The sequence below is a fragment of the Thunnus albacares genome, chromosome 11, assembly GCF_914725855.1.
Source record: "Thunnus albacares chromosome 11, fThuAlb1.1, whole genome shotgun sequence".
Classification (NCBI taxonomy): Eukaryota; Metazoa; Chordata; class Actinopteri; order Scombriformes; family Scombridae; genus Thunnus; species Thunnus albacares.
The window spans coordinates 90,439-108,597 of NC_058116.1; the positions used below are offsets into that span (position 1 = coordinate 90,439).

The window sequence follows — 18,159 nt, forward strand, 5'->3', positions numbered from 1 at the left end:
AGAATTTACTGAGCGAGGATATACACAAAGTCACGTAGTGAAGGAGGGGCCAAACCATTGAAAAATGTTATAAACCAGGCATAAATTTGAGAATAATCTAAAATTCTCAAAGCTCAGTAAATTGTATTTCTCCAGTACCCTACAGTGATGGAAATGCATTGGCTTTTTGTCCAGAGTTTTTAGAGTTTGTTTGTATAAGGACTCAAGAGGTTTTATGGCTGTTTGTCCAGCCTGCCCCCACCAACATGTGATGCAATAAGACATATGGGAAAGAATCATAGCATGCATAAATATCTTGGCTGCGTCCAAAGAGAGACAGTTTCTAATATGTCTAAAATTTGCTAAGTTGTACTTTATGCTTTTAACCATTTTTTAAACATGTTTCTTAAAATTCAAATTTGGATCCAGTGTCACACCAAGTTATTTAAAGTGTAAATATCTTATCTTTATGTTTATAATATAAATACAGCAATAGTTTGGTACTTTCATGCATGTTTGAGCAAAACTTTACCTTTTATACTGAACAAAATATTGTCAGAACAGACTGGCTGTTATATCATTTTAAACACACATGATCTACATTTATGTGTGTAGGTATGTATGTATGTATGTATGTATATAACATTTAAACTACAGTTGTTATTGTTCTTTGAAATGAACAATATATAGTCGGTTCTATTTAAGACTATACCCTCCAAGAACATTCAAATAACATAAGAGTTATTTGAGGAACATGTTGTAAGTAGTTTTACTGAGTGAATCCACATCTCTGTGTTGACCAGGATACTCTGTGACAATTGGAGACTTCAACGATGATGGAAAGGAAGGTAAGGATAGAGATGGCTGTTGTTAGTGATCATGCTTTTACTACTCCTACACTACACTGCACCATACTTCATGACACTGTACTACACTGCACTACACTGCACTATACTGTACAACACCACACTGAACTGCACTGCACTGCACTACAGTGCACTAAACTACACTGCACTGTACTACTCTACACTGAACTACACTACACTACAATGCACTGCACTGCACTACACTGCACTAAACTACACTGCACTGCACTACAATGCACTACAGTGCACTAAACTACACTGCATTGCCCTGTACTGCATTACACTGCAGTGCACAACACTATACTACAATGCATTGCACTAAAATGCACTACACCACACTACAGGCCCTGCACTACCCCACACTACACTACACTGCACTGCACTGAACTATACTCCACTGCACTGCACTAAAATGCACTGTACTGCACTACACTGCACTGCAACACACAAAACTATATGACAGTGCACTGCACTACAATGCGCTGCACTAAACTATCCCACCCGATAGAAAATCTAGTCCGAAGAGGTCAGTAAGAAAGGGTATGTTGCAGACTCAGACAGCGCCATTTTAAACCTCCACTACCCGCAATCATTCTTTAAATGTCCATTTATTGAAAAATAAATGGACATGCTACATGCTAAATGTCTTATGGAGGCATTGTTCAGGGAGGCATATATCTTTGCTTTGACTGAGTCTTGGCTTGATGAGTCTGACCCGGGCACTGAGGTTAGCCTTGATGGCTTCAGGATCATATGGACAAAATGGTCCCAAATGGACCATCGGCAGCAGTGTAATGTAATGTAATGAGTGTAGTTGTCCTCAACTCGAGTAACGTTATCTACTTCAGCTTGTTCACTAGAAAGTGAACAAGCTCTGCTCCTCTGTGTGTGTGTGTGTGTGTGTGTGTGTGTGTGTGTGTGTGTGTGTGTGTGTGTGTTTGGAGGGGCTAAGCCCCGCCTTTGGTAAAACGCAGAGGAGAGAAACTAGCGTGACTGTAAATTACAGTAAAACATGGTAGAGACTTTCACACTGAGCTCAAATGAAACGAATGCACATAAATTAGGTAAATAACGTAAATAAACACTTTGTTTCTTTCAAAGGGGTGTGGGAGTCCCGTTGGGGGGACAGCAGGATGCCTTCTTTGCGTAGTGTCTCATGGTATCTACCCACCAGATGTACAAAGGGGTGCAAGTGTTTATGTGTAATGTGTGTGTAAACAGGGTTAGTAACAGGAAAGAGAAAATAGAAAAAAACACTGGCTAGCGGTGCAGTCCCGCGACTGTGGAGAGAGAGCAGTAATTGCTTTGTCACAAAGAAAAGCGCACGTATAGACGGTAGTCTGTAAGGCATGTTGTCTGGACTGTTGACCGATAACCCAACCTGCTTTCTTGCTCGTGGTGGCACAATACACAGCAGTCCCAAGTGGGACTTTTTCCTACTTCTGAAGGCAAAACAGGAGAGCACTGGGTTGCAACAGCAGTCTCTTCTTTGGATCCGATAATTGTGCTCGGTTGAACACAGGGAGAAGTCTCAGCTTGTCTAGCAAGGGGAGGATCTTCAAACTTGGAAGGGGGAAATACACTTGCACAGGAGATTGGCTACCTCCTTTAGTAAACTGGCTCACCGGGAAAGCTAAGCTTCCTGCTACACTGCAGGAACAATGGAAAGGCAATGGGTATATCTGTACAGCTGGTACTTACAGCTGAGGTAACTCCCTGGGGTGTTGGTGTCTCTGCCAATGAAAATCGAGAGTTTGGGGCTCTCCCAGATCTCAAGGTGTGAACTGCAGGGCAGGCTGGGAGTTGTAGTCTGTGTGAGCAGCCTTTTGGCCTTTGTTTCAGGGATTAAAGGACAAAGGCGGCCTCGTGGTCAGGCTTCAGAGTTTACAGCTAGGCCTGCCTTTGTCTGACCACATGGTGGAGGCCCAACAAAATCTAAAGGTTATGAAGCAAGAGCTTACCGTTGTCATAACAACTTGCCACACTACTCGCCGCCGCCAGCTCTTAAAGTGTCAGTTCATTGTGCCGTTTTTTGCTTGGTTTCTTTCTTTTCTCCATTTCTTTTTCCTCTGCTGCATCCCATTCTTCAAAACTTCATAACGAGTAAGCTTTGACAGCTGTACTCTGTATTGTTGCTATGATTACAGGTCGGAGAGTGGATGAATTTAGAACGGGGATTAAACTTGAGCCAAACAACATTTACAATAAATGGTTTTAACACACACCTGCTGGCCAGTCGGAAAAGAGTATTCACCCAGACCCTGGTATAAGGGAGCATGATGCACAGCGCAGCTGGCTACGGGAGCTGGTTTAATCCAAAGGATGCACATTGCTGTGGAAAAGAATTTCCTCCTTGAGGACAAATAAACTATCTATCTACACTACATTGCACAAAACTACACTACACTGCACTGTACCAAACTACACTGCGCTAAAATGCCCTGCACTAAACTACACTGCACTGTACTAGACTGCACTGCACTAAACTACATTGCATTGCATTACACTGCACAACAGTACACTCACTGCACTTCTCTGCATGCTATCCTGAATAGGCTGTTTCAGTGATTATTTAATTAAATGCTTCATGTAAATGCAGATAGAGATGCGTTAGATACTAACCAAACTCGTCCGAATTAAGTCTGTATTTTCTCACCTTCATAGATTACGTGACTGGAGTACCCAGGGGAGACAAGGCACTGGGCTACGTAAGTGTTAAGTGTACCCTGTATACACCACATACTGTACTCGCACACATGTGACCACATCAGGGTGATATCCTGTCTCCTCCTAGTCATCTATGTAGCTGGTCAAACAGTGATTGTGGATGGTGACTGTTTGACCAGTGCAGAAAACACTTTACTCTTGTGACAGTGACTCTAAGAGTACTGTGAGTCCAGGGTCCGACAGTTTTAAAACTGTAATGCAACTGCTAATGCTGAATCCTTGAAGTGGTTTGTGTAAAGCTCACTTGTTGTATTTGATGTTTTAGGTGAACATCTTCAATGGCCTCAACATGGAGTCTATGGTCAACTTCACAGGAACTCAGGTGAGCTGGAGGACAATAGGCCACAGCTAGCCATATCTGCATGAGGCTGTATTCTTACTGATATCAGCACTGTGTGGGGGAAAAAAACACAGCCCACATATTAATTTCAAAAACAAAAGAAAAATGCAAACTAGTGGTGCGGAAAAATGTTTCACACAATTGTGATTCTTATCTTTCAATCACAGATTCCAGACAGTCAGATTCCAGAAAAATAAATGATTATACGTTATGTTGATGGAATGAAAAAAAGCGAAACAGAGACACTAGGGCACAGTGCAGGGGTGTAAAGTGCACACACATTAGAGTAATCTTATCCAGTTAAGACAAGCGTTTGTATGCATTTTTAATTTAAAAATTCACATGACATGTTTCAAACGGTGACACTCAAAGGCATAGAGAGGAAGAAGGGACATGATATGCATGCATATTTTAAGACCGTCTCTCCTAGAAGGTATTCATGGTATAGCAGTCAGTTGTGACACTGAGAAAGTGACAGAAATAGTTATGTCAAAAATGAAAAGTGCCTTGCGGGAAAAGTATGGGGGAAGGAGGTTTCCTAAACTATTCGTCTATCCAACAAGCATGCCTGACAGACTATACCAGCCCCCTTACACAGAGCATAGTCTAACTGTCACTTACAAAAGACATTTAACCAGTGGTGGTGGTCAGTAAATTTCACTTTCATTTGATTATTCTCATACAAGCACAAGACTGGACATATTTCAAAAATATTTATTATTGGTATTATAACTTTTTCACATAAAAAAAGTCCACTTAATACTTATTGTCTATATTGCAATTGAATATTGAATTGAGAATCAATTCTGAATCTAATTATGACACCAAAAATGTGAATCGAACAAACTTAGATTCCCAATGAGTCCCACCCCTAAAAAAACAAACAAACGTAGGGTCATCCAGCAAATAAGTTTAAGCAACGTACTCTGGCAACTAACTATGTTAGCCAGGAAAGTTTACATTCCTGGTAGATTACTTTCCAACATGAACAGTGTAATTCTATTGTTTACTTTGTGATTGTAGAGATGGAAACCAAAGAAATAAGTGAAACAAAAAGAGCACTTCTAACTTAAAGTTTGACTTGGCTGCTCTGCTTTTATTTTCCAAATAGAACACAATATGTGTAAGCGCCTGTTCTCCCTAAAGCACACATTTCAAATAATGTATGACATGTCAGCTTTTCAGTCATTAAAACAGCCTTAATCTTATGCTTTTTTAATTGTAATTTTTTTCAAATGATGTCAGAACACTAGTAATTGAAACCTCTCAAGGTTTAGAAGAGTGTGTAAACTGAAGTCAAAACATAGAATTCTCTTGATATTGCAAATTGCTAGCTGTTCTAGCTTTTCAAAACAACTTTTCCCAAACACTGACATAGAGGAGAATTACAGAAGGATGAGAAGAAGAGTGAGTGAGATGGAGGTGGGTGGGGGTTGTGAGAAGTAGGAAGAAGGCTATTGAAACAGGTTGGGGAGGAATAAAGGTTACTATCAGCAGAGTTAATGAAAGAGTTCCTTTTCACTTTCCTGTCTGTCCTCCATAACTCGCCCTCTGAACCCACCAGCCTCTCTTTTATCTGTTTCCTGTTTCTCCTTTCTCTTTCAAGCTCTGTCTCAAGCCTTTTTCAAAATCTCTTTTCTGCTTGCGCTCTCTCACGTTGCAGCCATCTCTCAATATTTCTCTGTATGTCTCAAGGTTTCCATCCTCTTCTCTCACTCTTTAAAAACCCTGTTTGTCTCCTTCTCAGCTTCCCTTCAGGCTATCTCAATCAATTTTCCTTAACATCATCATGCCCGTCTCATGTGAGTCATTGGGTTGTGCTTTTGAATCAGCCTCTTTTGTGTCTTGGAAATGACTAACTCCTGTCATTCTATTATAGTTAAAATACTCTCAAAGCATTCAGTGTCAATGCATACATGGATCTGATAGCTATTGGATATCAAAAAAGCTATTGTATCCAAGAAGTGCTGAAATCCTCTTGTTCAAACCAGCCAGATTTCAAATCTGATTTTTTTTTTTAAAGATTTCCTTTTAAATATGCATTTTAATGTTTCATGCTGTTTTTCTGTTTTAATGTATTATGTCAAGAACCTTGAATTACCCTTGTATGTATAAAATGTGATATAAAAATAAACTTTCCTTTCCTTAGCCAGCTAAACGGACTACATTTACAGTATATATTCAAAGCGCTTTACATTCATTCACTCATATACACACACACACACACACACACACACACACACACACACACACACACACACACACCAATGCAAGGAGCTGGCCTGATCATTTTGGGGGTTCAATGTCTTCAAAGATACTTCAACATGTGGACAGGAGGAGCCAGGAACTGTACGACCTGCTCTACCAGCTGAACCCCGACCTCTAGCTAGCTATTATCACTTAATATTGTTGTAACTAAACTGCTAAAGTGCCCATCCTGATTTGTGTGTAGCACAGGAAAACCGAGACAGCTTGCAATCAGATTTAAGATCTGGCCCATGGAGAGGCACACATGTGGCTAAGTGTAAACAGAGGTGTAATATCACAACTGGATTTTAATTGGATATGAGACACATGACACGTAAGACATTAGCTCTACATAACATTTTGAGTCACTGAATATATGATATCAAGAACTTCGAGGGGGCGGCGTTCGATTAAGTTCTTTATAGAAAGAAAAATAGATCTTTCCACTGGATTTACAGTACAAGATTTTTTGATGTGTGATTTTAATTTGATAAACTTAATGTTTGAGACTGCAACAGTGATCTGACCTTTTGAAGCTCATGGTTTTAGCTATTGTATTTTATATTTTTCTCTTCTGTGTCTTATAGATGGCTGCCTACTTTGGACACTCAGTAGCTGCTACTGATGTTAATAAGGATGGGTAAGGCTGTTTGTCTGTTTCTGTACTTTTTCCCTGTCTGACTCTGTAGTTACCATCTGAGCAGTCCCTTTCTAAATAAGAATCTAGTCTAATGAATTGATGAATTGAGTCCTGTCTTTTTTATTTCAAGAGCTCCCAAGCACTCAGTTTGAAGGGACATTAGGAGTTTTATAACCTCCTAGGTAACACCTCACACACCCTTCTGCCCCCTTGAATTTTGGTGTCCTCCTAGTGAAACAAGATTTAAAGTCACATTTTGTCACTGTAGATGAGTTACTGAGCCAATCAGAACAGAGCACCAAAAGAAATATGAAACGGCATGAGACAATGTCACACCATGCTGAATACTAGAAGGCTGCTTGTCTCTCATGTTCTACCATTGCATATTCAAGGACATGCATTGACATCATGACTGATGCATCTGAGAGCCAGTGTTGGTAATGTGTTAAAAAAAAAAAATGAACAAGCTGATGTAAACAATGCAGGTTTCAAACTATTCAAAAAATACTTTGCAAGAGTTTAGTTAGGCCGAAAATAATTCTAGTTGTGTGTTAGACCTAAAGGATACACAAACCCAGATTAGTGAGAAATGTCATGGTGTGTGAGTTCATTCTTGACCTGTCAAACAGTAGTTTGACAAAATGTCTTAACTCAAGGGCCATTACAGCAAGACCATGAGATATGGTTGAAAGCTCCATTATTTTTTGTCAAACTAACAGAATGCTTTTAACATCACAGAGATTAGTTATAAAAGCATATTAAAAGATGAATCATCTATCTTAAATTTGATCACAACACACACAGTGTTATTCCTTTATTCATATTTCATCTATCTGTCTGCCAGTTTGGTTGATCTGTTGGTTGGAGCTCCTCTCTTCATGGACAGAGGGTCAGATGGCAAACTGAGGGAGGTGGGACAGGTAGGAAACACACACACACACACACACATACACACACACACACACACTTTGTTTTACTACAGCACTGTTTCCATGTGTTGGGGAGTACTACTGCATGTATGAAAAAAGTAGTGTCTTTTGTGTCTCTAGAGGGAGCTGTGTGAAATCTGATAACTTGCTTCAAGTGATGTCACTTGAGTCAGTGTTGTTTGGGGTTGAACAAATATGAAAATAAAAATGAAAAAATGTGGGGGTGCGGAGTGAGAAAGAAGTGAGGTTAGCAGGGCTGTAGCTCCTCATCTCTGCTGGATGCTAGCAGCTCCATGCTGCATTAGCCACCACCAGCATAACACACCCAAATCTCTGGCTGTTATGTCAGTAGTCGAGTTTCATTGTGGGTAGGGATGTGTGATATTATCAGCACGTCATGGATATCGGCCGATAAAAGCTCTAAAATGAAATATTGGCATCGGCGAATTCTGCCAATTATGAGAGGCTGATATGTCACCTTCTCTAACGCTGCCTGAGTGTGCTTCCCCTGACAGACTGTGTCACCCTGACAGTCCAGGTGCTTCCTCCGCAGGCTCCACTTCACTCAGCTGCCCGTCAGACCAGCTGCTTCTTCCCACTTTAACCTTAATCGGGGCTCGGTGCTCCGATCCTACACATTAATCCTGTCTGTCTAATAAACTCAAAGAAAACTCTACTGCTCCACCCACTTGGCATGTTCATTAAAGTTTTAACGCTGAGCTCCTGAACTCCAGTCTTCCTAAATTCTTCCTTCATATATTGTCTTTCTTGATCATACTTAGTACAGTCTATGCTTGCATACATAATGGTCTCCTCAGTCAGCTGGAAAAAAAAGTGCATATATCGGCATCAGCAGTTGGCCACAATGAGTTGGAAATATCGGATATCGGCAAAGAATCCAATATCGTGCATCCCCTAATTTAGGTAAATGTAGCCACCCAGTTTTGAAAAAGAGTGCAGGGAATAAAAAATATAATATCTCCGGTTCTTCTATATTGATCCTTATTTAAAAAGCTGTCCATTGTGAGTTCAACAATGTTATGGCAGTGCAGTGCTAAATTTAGGGGAGTACTCTTAATGTAGCTCTGATCTGCCATCAGTAAACGGTAAAATAAGGCTTGACAGTTTGGCAATGGTTAGCTCTGCTATCAAGCAATACCACAGCAGCGTGACGCAGCACAGCTGTTACTGTGTTGTTGCAGGCATAAATGTTAATATGCTAACACACTAAAAGATAACATACTAACATGTTGGGCTTGGGAAATGCTAAGACCATGAACCATGGTTCATGTCCAGCTGGGGACCTTTATTTTATATGTAGGAAAGTGAACAGTAAACAATTGCAATTTGAACTCTAACTTTGAAAATAACACATGACGTAGAGAGGTGATTACTGAACATAAATACTTTCAATGGCTTTTGCTGAAAAATACCAACCATAAATGGTATTAAAACCAGACGTTTCGTCTCTTACTCAATGGTGACATACACAGAAGGGCACTCAGATAAGCTGCAAGTTCAACAGAGTTTTTACTCCCAACAGCATGACATCATAGCCACAATGCAATACTCTGATCCCCTATATAATAGTAAGGTTGGTGTGGGGGAAAATTACACTGCTCAGTGCTATTGAAGGGTTTCACTGCACATGCCACCACTCGTTCATGACAAGCTAACAAGCACTAATTCTATATAATGTGGTATATTTAGGCAGATTTTATATTCCAGATCCCTTATCATAACGGAGTCCTGATGTAACTTGAAAATATTTATGAGCCTTTTAAATGCATGTATAAACTTATTGTGATAATGATTCCTAACTCTATGAATAAGTATTGAGACAAACATACATGAGCACTCATTTGCTCATGAGTTGCATATAAACTCACACCATCACACACATTCATTCCATTCACAGGAAGCAGAGACACAGATACAGTCCAAAGCTTTCATTGTCAGATGTGTGATATTGAGGTCCCTCTAAACTAACAATCTTAAGACCATACAACCTCCTACACATCAGAAGATGCTGCCCACAGTAATGTTCTGTTCAAGAGACATTTCATCATATCTGTAAAATTACAACAAGAGAGTAAAAACTACTCTGAAAAAAGTGCTTGTTTCTGTTACTGGTGAGGGTGTTACCAAAAGCTTCAACTTGAATGAAAGCCCAAACTGAATAACTGCCCGCCAGTCTGTCCTTCACTGTCTAAGGCCGTATTCAGACCAAATCAGGTGGTGTGGCATTCAGTGGCAGGGTTGAGCAGAGGTGTGTGGGGGTGTGGGTGTGTTTATTTGTGCTCTAGAAAGTAACCGCTATGAAACAATCAGAAAATAACATTTTATTGATCTGATCACTGGCTTTCTCGTTACCAGCGCTCCCTCTCTTCATTCACTCTCTAGCTCGCTTGACCACTGCTTCTCTCTCTCTCTCTCTCTCTCTCTCTCTCTCTCTCTCTCTCTCTCTCTCTCTCTCTCTCTCTCTCTCTCTCTCTCTCTCTCTCTCTCTCTCACTTCCCCCATTTAAACGAATGGGAGGACTGGCATTTTCGCCACACCGCCTGATTTGGTCTGAATACGGCCTAATTCTCTGCTATAATACCTTTGTAACATCTGAAACCTCTGAAAACAACCAAACAGAACAAAACAGTTATTTCAGAGTGGCTACTGTGTGTGTGTGTGTGTGTGTGTCTGTCTCCAGGTGTCTGTGTACCTTGGTCGAGGTGGATTTTCCTTCCATCCACCCCAGATGCTCACAGGGTCGGAGGTCTACGCCAGATACGGCTCTGCCATTGCGGTGCTGGGAGACCTGGATATGGATGGCTACAACGGTATGAGAGGACACCACATCTAAACCTATCCATGCATGTGCGCACACACACACACACACACACACAGAGCTTCCTGCTGAGCAAGGAGCTGCATCCTGACCAGGTCCAGACCCTAACCTCGAAAATTCCTGCCCTGCCTCACATCTTGTTTTTTATTGCTGTTTCTCTCTGTCACGTCTCCAGATGTGGCCATCTCTGCTCCTTATGGAGGCCCCAATCACAACGGTTTGGTCTACATTCATAACGGCCACCCTCAAGGGCCTGACCCGTCACCTTCCCAGGTAAATACAGCAAGGCATTCGTTACATCGCATCAAACCAAATCCAATATCTTCAAATAATCATTTTGGCCCTGTTTACACCTGGCATTAATGTGACACATGTGTCTCCACATGTGTCTCAAGTGACCACTTGTGATCAGATCTTACTTACCCGTTAAATATGGAAATAAACACATACATCTTTCCCTTTGCAAAGACTTAAAAACTTACAAAGAATTTGTAGTTGTTTTTAACCAGTGGGAGGACCGGGGGTCCATGTACCCTCCGTCCAAAGCTGTGTTCAACTTCTTTGATAACAGGATAAACAAATATGTGTGCCCCCTCATGAAAATCTAATGCCCATCCTATGCCCGTCCCATTTAATTCTATTGAATGAATATATATATATATGTATATATATATATGACAAACAGTTATGTGCAGCAATCCACCCGCAGCTGCATCTTCCCATTGAGAAACGCTGTGCGCATTTATGCATGAGACACAGCAGCGTAACTTTATTGATTATTTAAATTTCCCGACACGCCAACAGGATATGTCAGGATCTAATGTTAATTAATGTTCTTTGTTGTTCTTCACATCCAAAAGGTTAGCTGTTACACACACACAGTCCAGATTCATACAGTGAAATTGTTTGGAGTAAAGCAGCCGTCCTCCTGATAAATCCTGAGCTCCATTATTTCGAGCAGTGCAGCAATACAAAAAACTGTAGTTATCAACTTGACAGAGGAAACTATCCAGGGGAAACAGTTTAATGTTTAGCTTCTAAAATATTTTTTTAGACAGACAAACGGAAAACAAGTTATTTTCTGGTTTTGGTTTAATTTCTATTCCAGTTGCCGATTTGTAGAGGAAAATGGGTTAGGGGAACGGGAGAAAACAGGAAGTGGATTTTGTTTTTTTATTTCACATGCCTTTGTATATCCTGTTATTAAAGAAGTTGAACACAGCTTTGGATGGAGGGTTCATGGACCGGGAGGAAGCAATGCAATTCCCATGCCTAGTCTGCTGGAAAGTAGAGGACGTCATTTGAGTAGGTGGTCCCTCAATGTGGCCCACGACACATTGCGTACACACTGCTAGAAGAATGTTGCCAAATGCAGCCCAAACCACCTCCAAATTTGGTCTGAGTGATCAGTTCTCAATGCGTCTCACCCAAGAGGCATTTTAATGCCAGGTGTAAATAGAGCCTTTGTTTGCATTCAGACATCTCAGTAAATTCAGGTGCTAAATGTATCTCACTCTGTAACTCTGGAACATTTTCATGTGTGGTATCACATTTTAATGTCAACTAGGCCTGAGTGATATGGCCAAAACATAAAATCTTAGTTTTCAAGTTTAGGGATGATTCAGGGTTTTAATCTATTTATTTTCCTGCAAAATGTAGAAAGACAAAAAAAAAGACTGAAACATCATATTATTAGACCTCCTTTTAAACCTTGCAAGGCTGTCATCATTATGCATCTTTAAACAAGACTAGGAGCCTACAGGCTAGCAGCTTTGCTCTGGCTAAATGATAACATCAGCATGCTAACATGGCTGTGTTCATGTTTTGTCTTCACATTCACGTAACTGGATTTCGATAACAGAGTTAAACTCTGTGAATGTCACTCATAATGCTGCACATAAGGATTTCCCCACATCTTCCCAATGACATTAGAGAATAAATTATTATTATATCCAATAGGAAAGAATTTCAAAACTACAAAAAACAAGACCCAAAACATTACTCAAATTTATTGTTAGCATGTTGTGTGTTGATTCAGGTCTTGCAGGGGAAGTGGGCGTCCAGCTACATGCCTGCTAGCTTTGGATACTCCATGACTGGAAATACTGACATAGACCAGAATGGATATCCAGGTACACGCACACACTCACACACACACATACATACATATGCAAAAGCACAGCAGGGATCAAAAGAATGTTTGTACTGCTGCTGTGAAAATAGCTGATCTGTGTCTCTGTCTTACAGATTTAATAGTGGGAGTGTTCGGAGCAGACAAAGCGGTTTTATACAGGTAATAAAATTCTAAATCATACTGTGTGTGTGTGTGTGTGTGTGTGTGTGTGTGTGTGTGCGCGCGCGCGCGCGCGCATGCTGCCTCCCCCGCTGTGGCTGTGTGCGTGTCTCTGATGCTGCTCATGGAAGCTGAGGAGTTTAATGAGGAAGGCCACCTCTGATATCAAAGAGCTGCTGTTTTCATTCAGTTTTCTCCTACTGACTTTATGGATGCTATTAGCACAAATTTAACCCTTTGAATACAGAATTGTGTTCCCCTGCATTTCCTAATGCAGCTTTACCACTGCAGTTAATTATATCCTAATAAATGTTTGGTGGAGATCTACATTAATATGTGGTTAAGTTACAACTATTGTGTTATAATTAAAAATAATAAAATCAACAACTCATCATCAACATTTCTTTTAACATATTTAAAGGATTATTTTACTCACAAAGCTGAACGGTAAAAAAATGAAACAAAGGTGATGTTAGATGTTGGTGATATTATTATGTAACATAATTTTTGTGTCACATAATAATTTTTCAAATTATGTGGATCTCTATGTCCAACAATGTCAACATGTGTTTTGTGGGGATTAGTATTTAAGCTTTTGTTTGATATGAATTGATACACTTACATTGTGCAGCATTTCTGTTGTATATATTTACTGTAATTAGGTTTGAGAAACATGATTTATTGTCCATGTATACATGTAATCAGGTTTCTAATCGGCTGTACACATGTGAGTGTGTGCAGGATAAAGACTCCAGACAGGGAAAGTGTCGCTGTGACAGCAGAGTGGCTGGATAAAAGTAGAAATGATTACACATAGACATATATCCTTATACACAAAATAATCTTGTTCAAAGTCCGACTAAAATTGAAACTAACAAAGTATTCCTTTTTATAAGTCAAAATAAATCACTTTCCACAGCTGAATGAAAGATTTCAACATTGATGCTATAAGGAGAGGCTGTCTCTACAGAGCCTGTCCTCTCACTGCACTGTCAGTGCTAAAAATGAAGGAGGGTTAAAAACTGACTTCTTCAAGTTTATTCTGAGTAAAACTTGATGAGCTGAATTTAATTGTCTGTGTTGTGAACGGGCTGCATGGTGCAGAATGATTTATAGTGACTCATCTTGTGCTCACACATAAATAACACTGTTGTGAACACTCGTACATCTGACTGACACACACAAACTTACAAGCACTCATAGCATCCTCTCACTGACCTGTGTGTGTGTGTGTGTGTGTGTGTGTGTGTGTGTGTGTGTGTGTGTGTGTGTGTGTGTGTGTGTGTGTGTGTGTGTGTGTGTGTGTGTGTGTGTGTGTGTGTGTGTGTGTGTGTGTGTGTGTGTGTGTGTGTGTGTGTGTGTGTCAGAGCCCGTCCAGTGATCAGTGTGAATGCCACGTTAGACATAACACCTCAGATCATCAACCCAGAGGAAAAGACCTGCACACTTCCTGGTACCAGCACACCTGTATCGTGGTGAGTTCTCACATATTTCACATTAGACGCCCACATTTGGTCTATTCTATCCATAACTGCATCCCATAATTCTCAACATCAGTCTTTCGGTTTACCATTAAAGAATAGTCAAATTCCATTTGGTGCTGATCAGTTAATTCACTTATCGTGATATTGGCTTCCACAGTGAATCAGGTGTTTGTATGTCACCATGTTTGCTTATGTTGATAGGAACAGACGGGAGGAGTGTACTGAAGCATTAGGCAATTTACAAAAAGATAAAGATATCATCTGCAAAAAGAGAAACATGATGTGGGCACTTACACATGGTTGTTGGTTCATGGTCTGAAGATTAGCAGACATTTTAATTTTAGGGTTCTAGAGCAGTAGCAAACAGGAATGGGCTTAAAAGGCGATCATGTCTTTAACCTCTTCCACAGTCAAACTGAAGAAGACAAGGCTGCCAGTCAGGACTGAAGCAGTAGGATTACTGTAATCATATTAATGAATCCTTGTCCAAAGCCCATGGTGACTGTGACCATAGATACTGCCACCTGGTTAAAATGTTTTAAGCCTTGTTTCCTGTATGGCTCTAGAGAAGGCAGTGTCAGTTTGTTTTTCAGTCCACCAATTAAGTCCAGGCTGAAATATGTCAATGACTATTGGATGGATTGTCATGAACCTTTGTACAGACATTCATGGACCCCAGAGGATGAAGACATTTCCTCTAGTGCCACCATGAGTGAAATATCTCAACTATGGGATGGATTGCTATAAAATGTGGATCAGATATCCATGTTCCCCTCAGGATGAAATGTAATAACTTTGGTGATCCAAAGTCCATACAAAAAGCAAAACTTGTTTCCATGCCATAGGGGCACCTGGCTTTTGTTTTAAGATGGACTTTAATATGGTAAATGTATCCTTTAAACAATTACTGTTTTGTACAAAATTTATACTATGCATTGATGAAATCGGTCATATCATATAAAGCTGACTTCTCTCCTTTTCACAGATTAGTGTTGTAACTAACTGTGTGTGTTTTCTAGTTTTAAGGTGAAGTACTGTCTGAAGGCTAGTGGCCAGGGAGCTCCAGCCTCTCTCAGTGAGTCAGACACCACCTGCTACCTGCCAGCTTCTGTCTTCATCATAACAAGAAATGCTTTACTTTAGAATTACACACACTAACACACACACACACTTACTTATATATGAAGCTGTAAGACCACTGCATTAACTCCTCCTCTCTGTCATAACCATCTATGTCCTCTCCAGATTTTCGTGTAGACCTCATATTGGACCGTCTAAAGCAAAAGGAGGCAACTAAACGCGTACTTTTCCTGTTCAGTCGCACCTTTCAGTACTCCAAGAACATGACAGTGTCGAACGGCAAAGTCCCAGCCTGTGAGGAGCAGCACGTCTTCCTGAGAGTAAGGAAACACAAACATTTTAGGATGAAAGAAACTCAACACACCGTCAAGTGAGAAAACTGAGTTACACAGAATTTTCTTTAAAATCGTATTTACTGTGCAGGCAATTTGGATGTTGCAGCCCACTAATAACAGACTGATTTCAGTATGAGATGCAGATCAACCTACAGAAAGTTGAAAGTTACTTGTGATGCTTAATCCTTCACAGTTAACAGCTCATGTCTTTGTGTTGCATCTCATGTTAATGCAGTTGTGAATTGGACCATGTTTTGTGTTCAAGGAGGCTCCTGCATCTACCTAAAACTTCACATGGTAATGAAAACATATGAATGATACCGACACTGATACTGCTTTTCTTTGGGTCGATACAATAAATCTGATAATACTACAGCTGATATTTGTGTTTAATAATATAAACAAACATTTTTGCATAGGATTCCAAAATATTATTAAAGATAATATCTACATAACTATAAATACAAACGCAAAGAAAAATATATTTAAGGATCATTTCGTAGATTTTCAACCTTATCTCTGGCTATCCGAATTAGGGATATAGTGTGAAAAAAATGCCTGCAGTTGTTGCTGGTGTTCTCTGTGCCACACTGTGTCACTACAGTGTCGTACTAGGGGGCAAGGAACAATCTATTTCAGCCACCTCTAGGTAGTCAGGGGGTGTGCTCTAGATGCTGCTCAAACACAAAACTTCCTTGCTCTCTTTGCTTGTATTGCAAACTTAACAACTTTTCTAAAAGCGAAAATGGTATCCCAAAATATGAGTGCACAAGATGTCATGGACAAGGATACATTTTACAGTGTTTTGGCTGACTTGGATATTCAACCATATGTATTTAAGCCAGAGTCTTTGGGCCTCAGAAGCTCATGCACAGTACATCCTGGTATATGTGGGCACTGCTGGCATGGCTCCACAAGCAGGAAAACAGCTTTCTCGGTCAATATAGCATGCATGATTGGACATTCACATAAAGTGTGGCAAAATTTCCCTTTAAATGTACCCTGTGGAGTTTTTGACCTCAGGTGGTGCTATTGAGCAATGTTTTGATGAGCAGATCCTTGTTAAGTTTGCAATTTATACTCCATCAGCTCTAACACTTGCACATGAAAATGCAGGTGATGTCACACACATTCCTGATAATGATTTCTCAGTATTTCATTGATTGACAGAAAGGAAGCTGACTGCTACCCCATGTAAGCAATGCAGTTTTGAATTAAGATTATCACCTCCTTGCTCTCTTTGACGGCAGGCTTGTCCCTCCACCTTTGAGTGGAGCTGTTCTGAACAACAAGAAACACCATTGAGTTCCAACATGGTTGAACAACACATGTTTAGTTTATTTAACAGGGGCCATGCATAACACAACTGTTGGGCCAGAGTTAGCTATATAGCTAATTTACATCTGTGGTCCCTGGGCATGAAAAAAAAAACAATACAGTACAATACAAATGAAACCAAACCAAATTTGCAAACAGTACATCACATGTAAAACATAATACAAAAAATACATTGCACACTCTCCATGTTGGAAAACAGTTGGTTTCATACAATGGTTTAGATCAATGATCACATGATTCGTTCATCTTGAGCCTTGTTTTAAGTGTTTTAAAAATACTGAAGCTTGTGCATTCCCTGATATGGAGGGAACTGAGTTCCACTTATCTGCTGCTCTCACTGAAAATGCTGATTCTCCAAAAGCAGTTTTCCTAAATTTAGTTGAGCAGTCACCTCTTGCTGATGCCCTGGTCTCCTTAGCAGCATTCCTACAGAATGACACATATTTTTTGGTGGCACAAGATCATGAATTAATTTTTACATCAAACACATATCCACAAAACAAAGAAAACTGTCAAAGGTCAATAAATTATACTTTTGAATAATGATACAGTGGTGGTAGCTTGTTTTTTATCAAGAATTTTCACAGATTGTTTGTAAAGAGTGTATAGTGGTTTTAGCATAGTTGCTCCTGCCTGGGACCGGCTTGTAGTACAATAGGAGAGAAAATCATTGAGTGCATAAAAAGCGTAGCAGCGGCCAGAGGCAGTTGATACCTAATATGTCTAAAATTCATTAGGTTAGCTCTGACACTTCAGGAGACCTTTTTTATATGTTTGCTAAAATTTAAGTGAGAATCAATTATCATGCCCAGATACTTGAAATGCTCAACAATATTTATTACCTCTCCTTTAACTAGAATGTCAGGTTGATGTGTGTTATTTCTCTTGACAGAAAAATGCATGCCTACAGTTTTGCTCACATTAAAAGTAAGACAACAGTGAGTTAACCAGTCTGATACTTTGTTCAGTACTGCAGTGAGTTTGGAAACAGCTTGTACTCTTGGTATAGGATGAGTGTAAATAACTGCATCATCTGCATACATCTGGATGTGGAAGGATTGA

At 40.0% G+C, this 18,159-nt stretch overlaps 1 protein-coding gene across 1 annotated transcript in view; it reads left to right on the plus strand.

Annotated features, from left to right (window-relative positions):
- itgav (integrin, alpha V) overlaps positions 1-18,159 on the plus strand; it is an 81,506-nt gene that overhangs the window by 28,462 nt on the left and 34,885 nt on the right. Inside the window, exons 8-19 of the mRNA XM_044366219.1 lie at positions 783-827; positions 3,510-3,553; positions 3,838-3,894; positions 6,747-6,799; positions 7,644-7,719; positions 10,430-10,559; positions 10,743-10,840; positions 12,606-12,699; positions 12,815-12,860; positions 14,228-14,335; positions 15,364-15,419; positions 15,590-15,744. Coding sequence (XP_044222154.1) covers positions 783-827; positions 3,510-3,553; positions 3,838-3,894; positions 6,747-6,799; positions 7,644-7,719; positions 10,430-10,559; positions 10,743-10,840; positions 12,606-12,699; positions 12,815-12,860; positions 14,228-14,335; positions 15,364-15,419; positions 15,590-15,744 — 962 coding nt within the window. The remainder of the gene's footprint in view (positions 1-782; positions 828-3,509; positions 3,554-3,837; positions 3,895-6,746; positions 6,800-7,643; positions 7,720-10,429; positions 10,560-10,742; positions 10,841-12,605; positions 12,700-12,814; positions 12,861-14,227; positions 14,336-15,363; positions 15,420-15,589; positions 15,745-18,159) is intronic.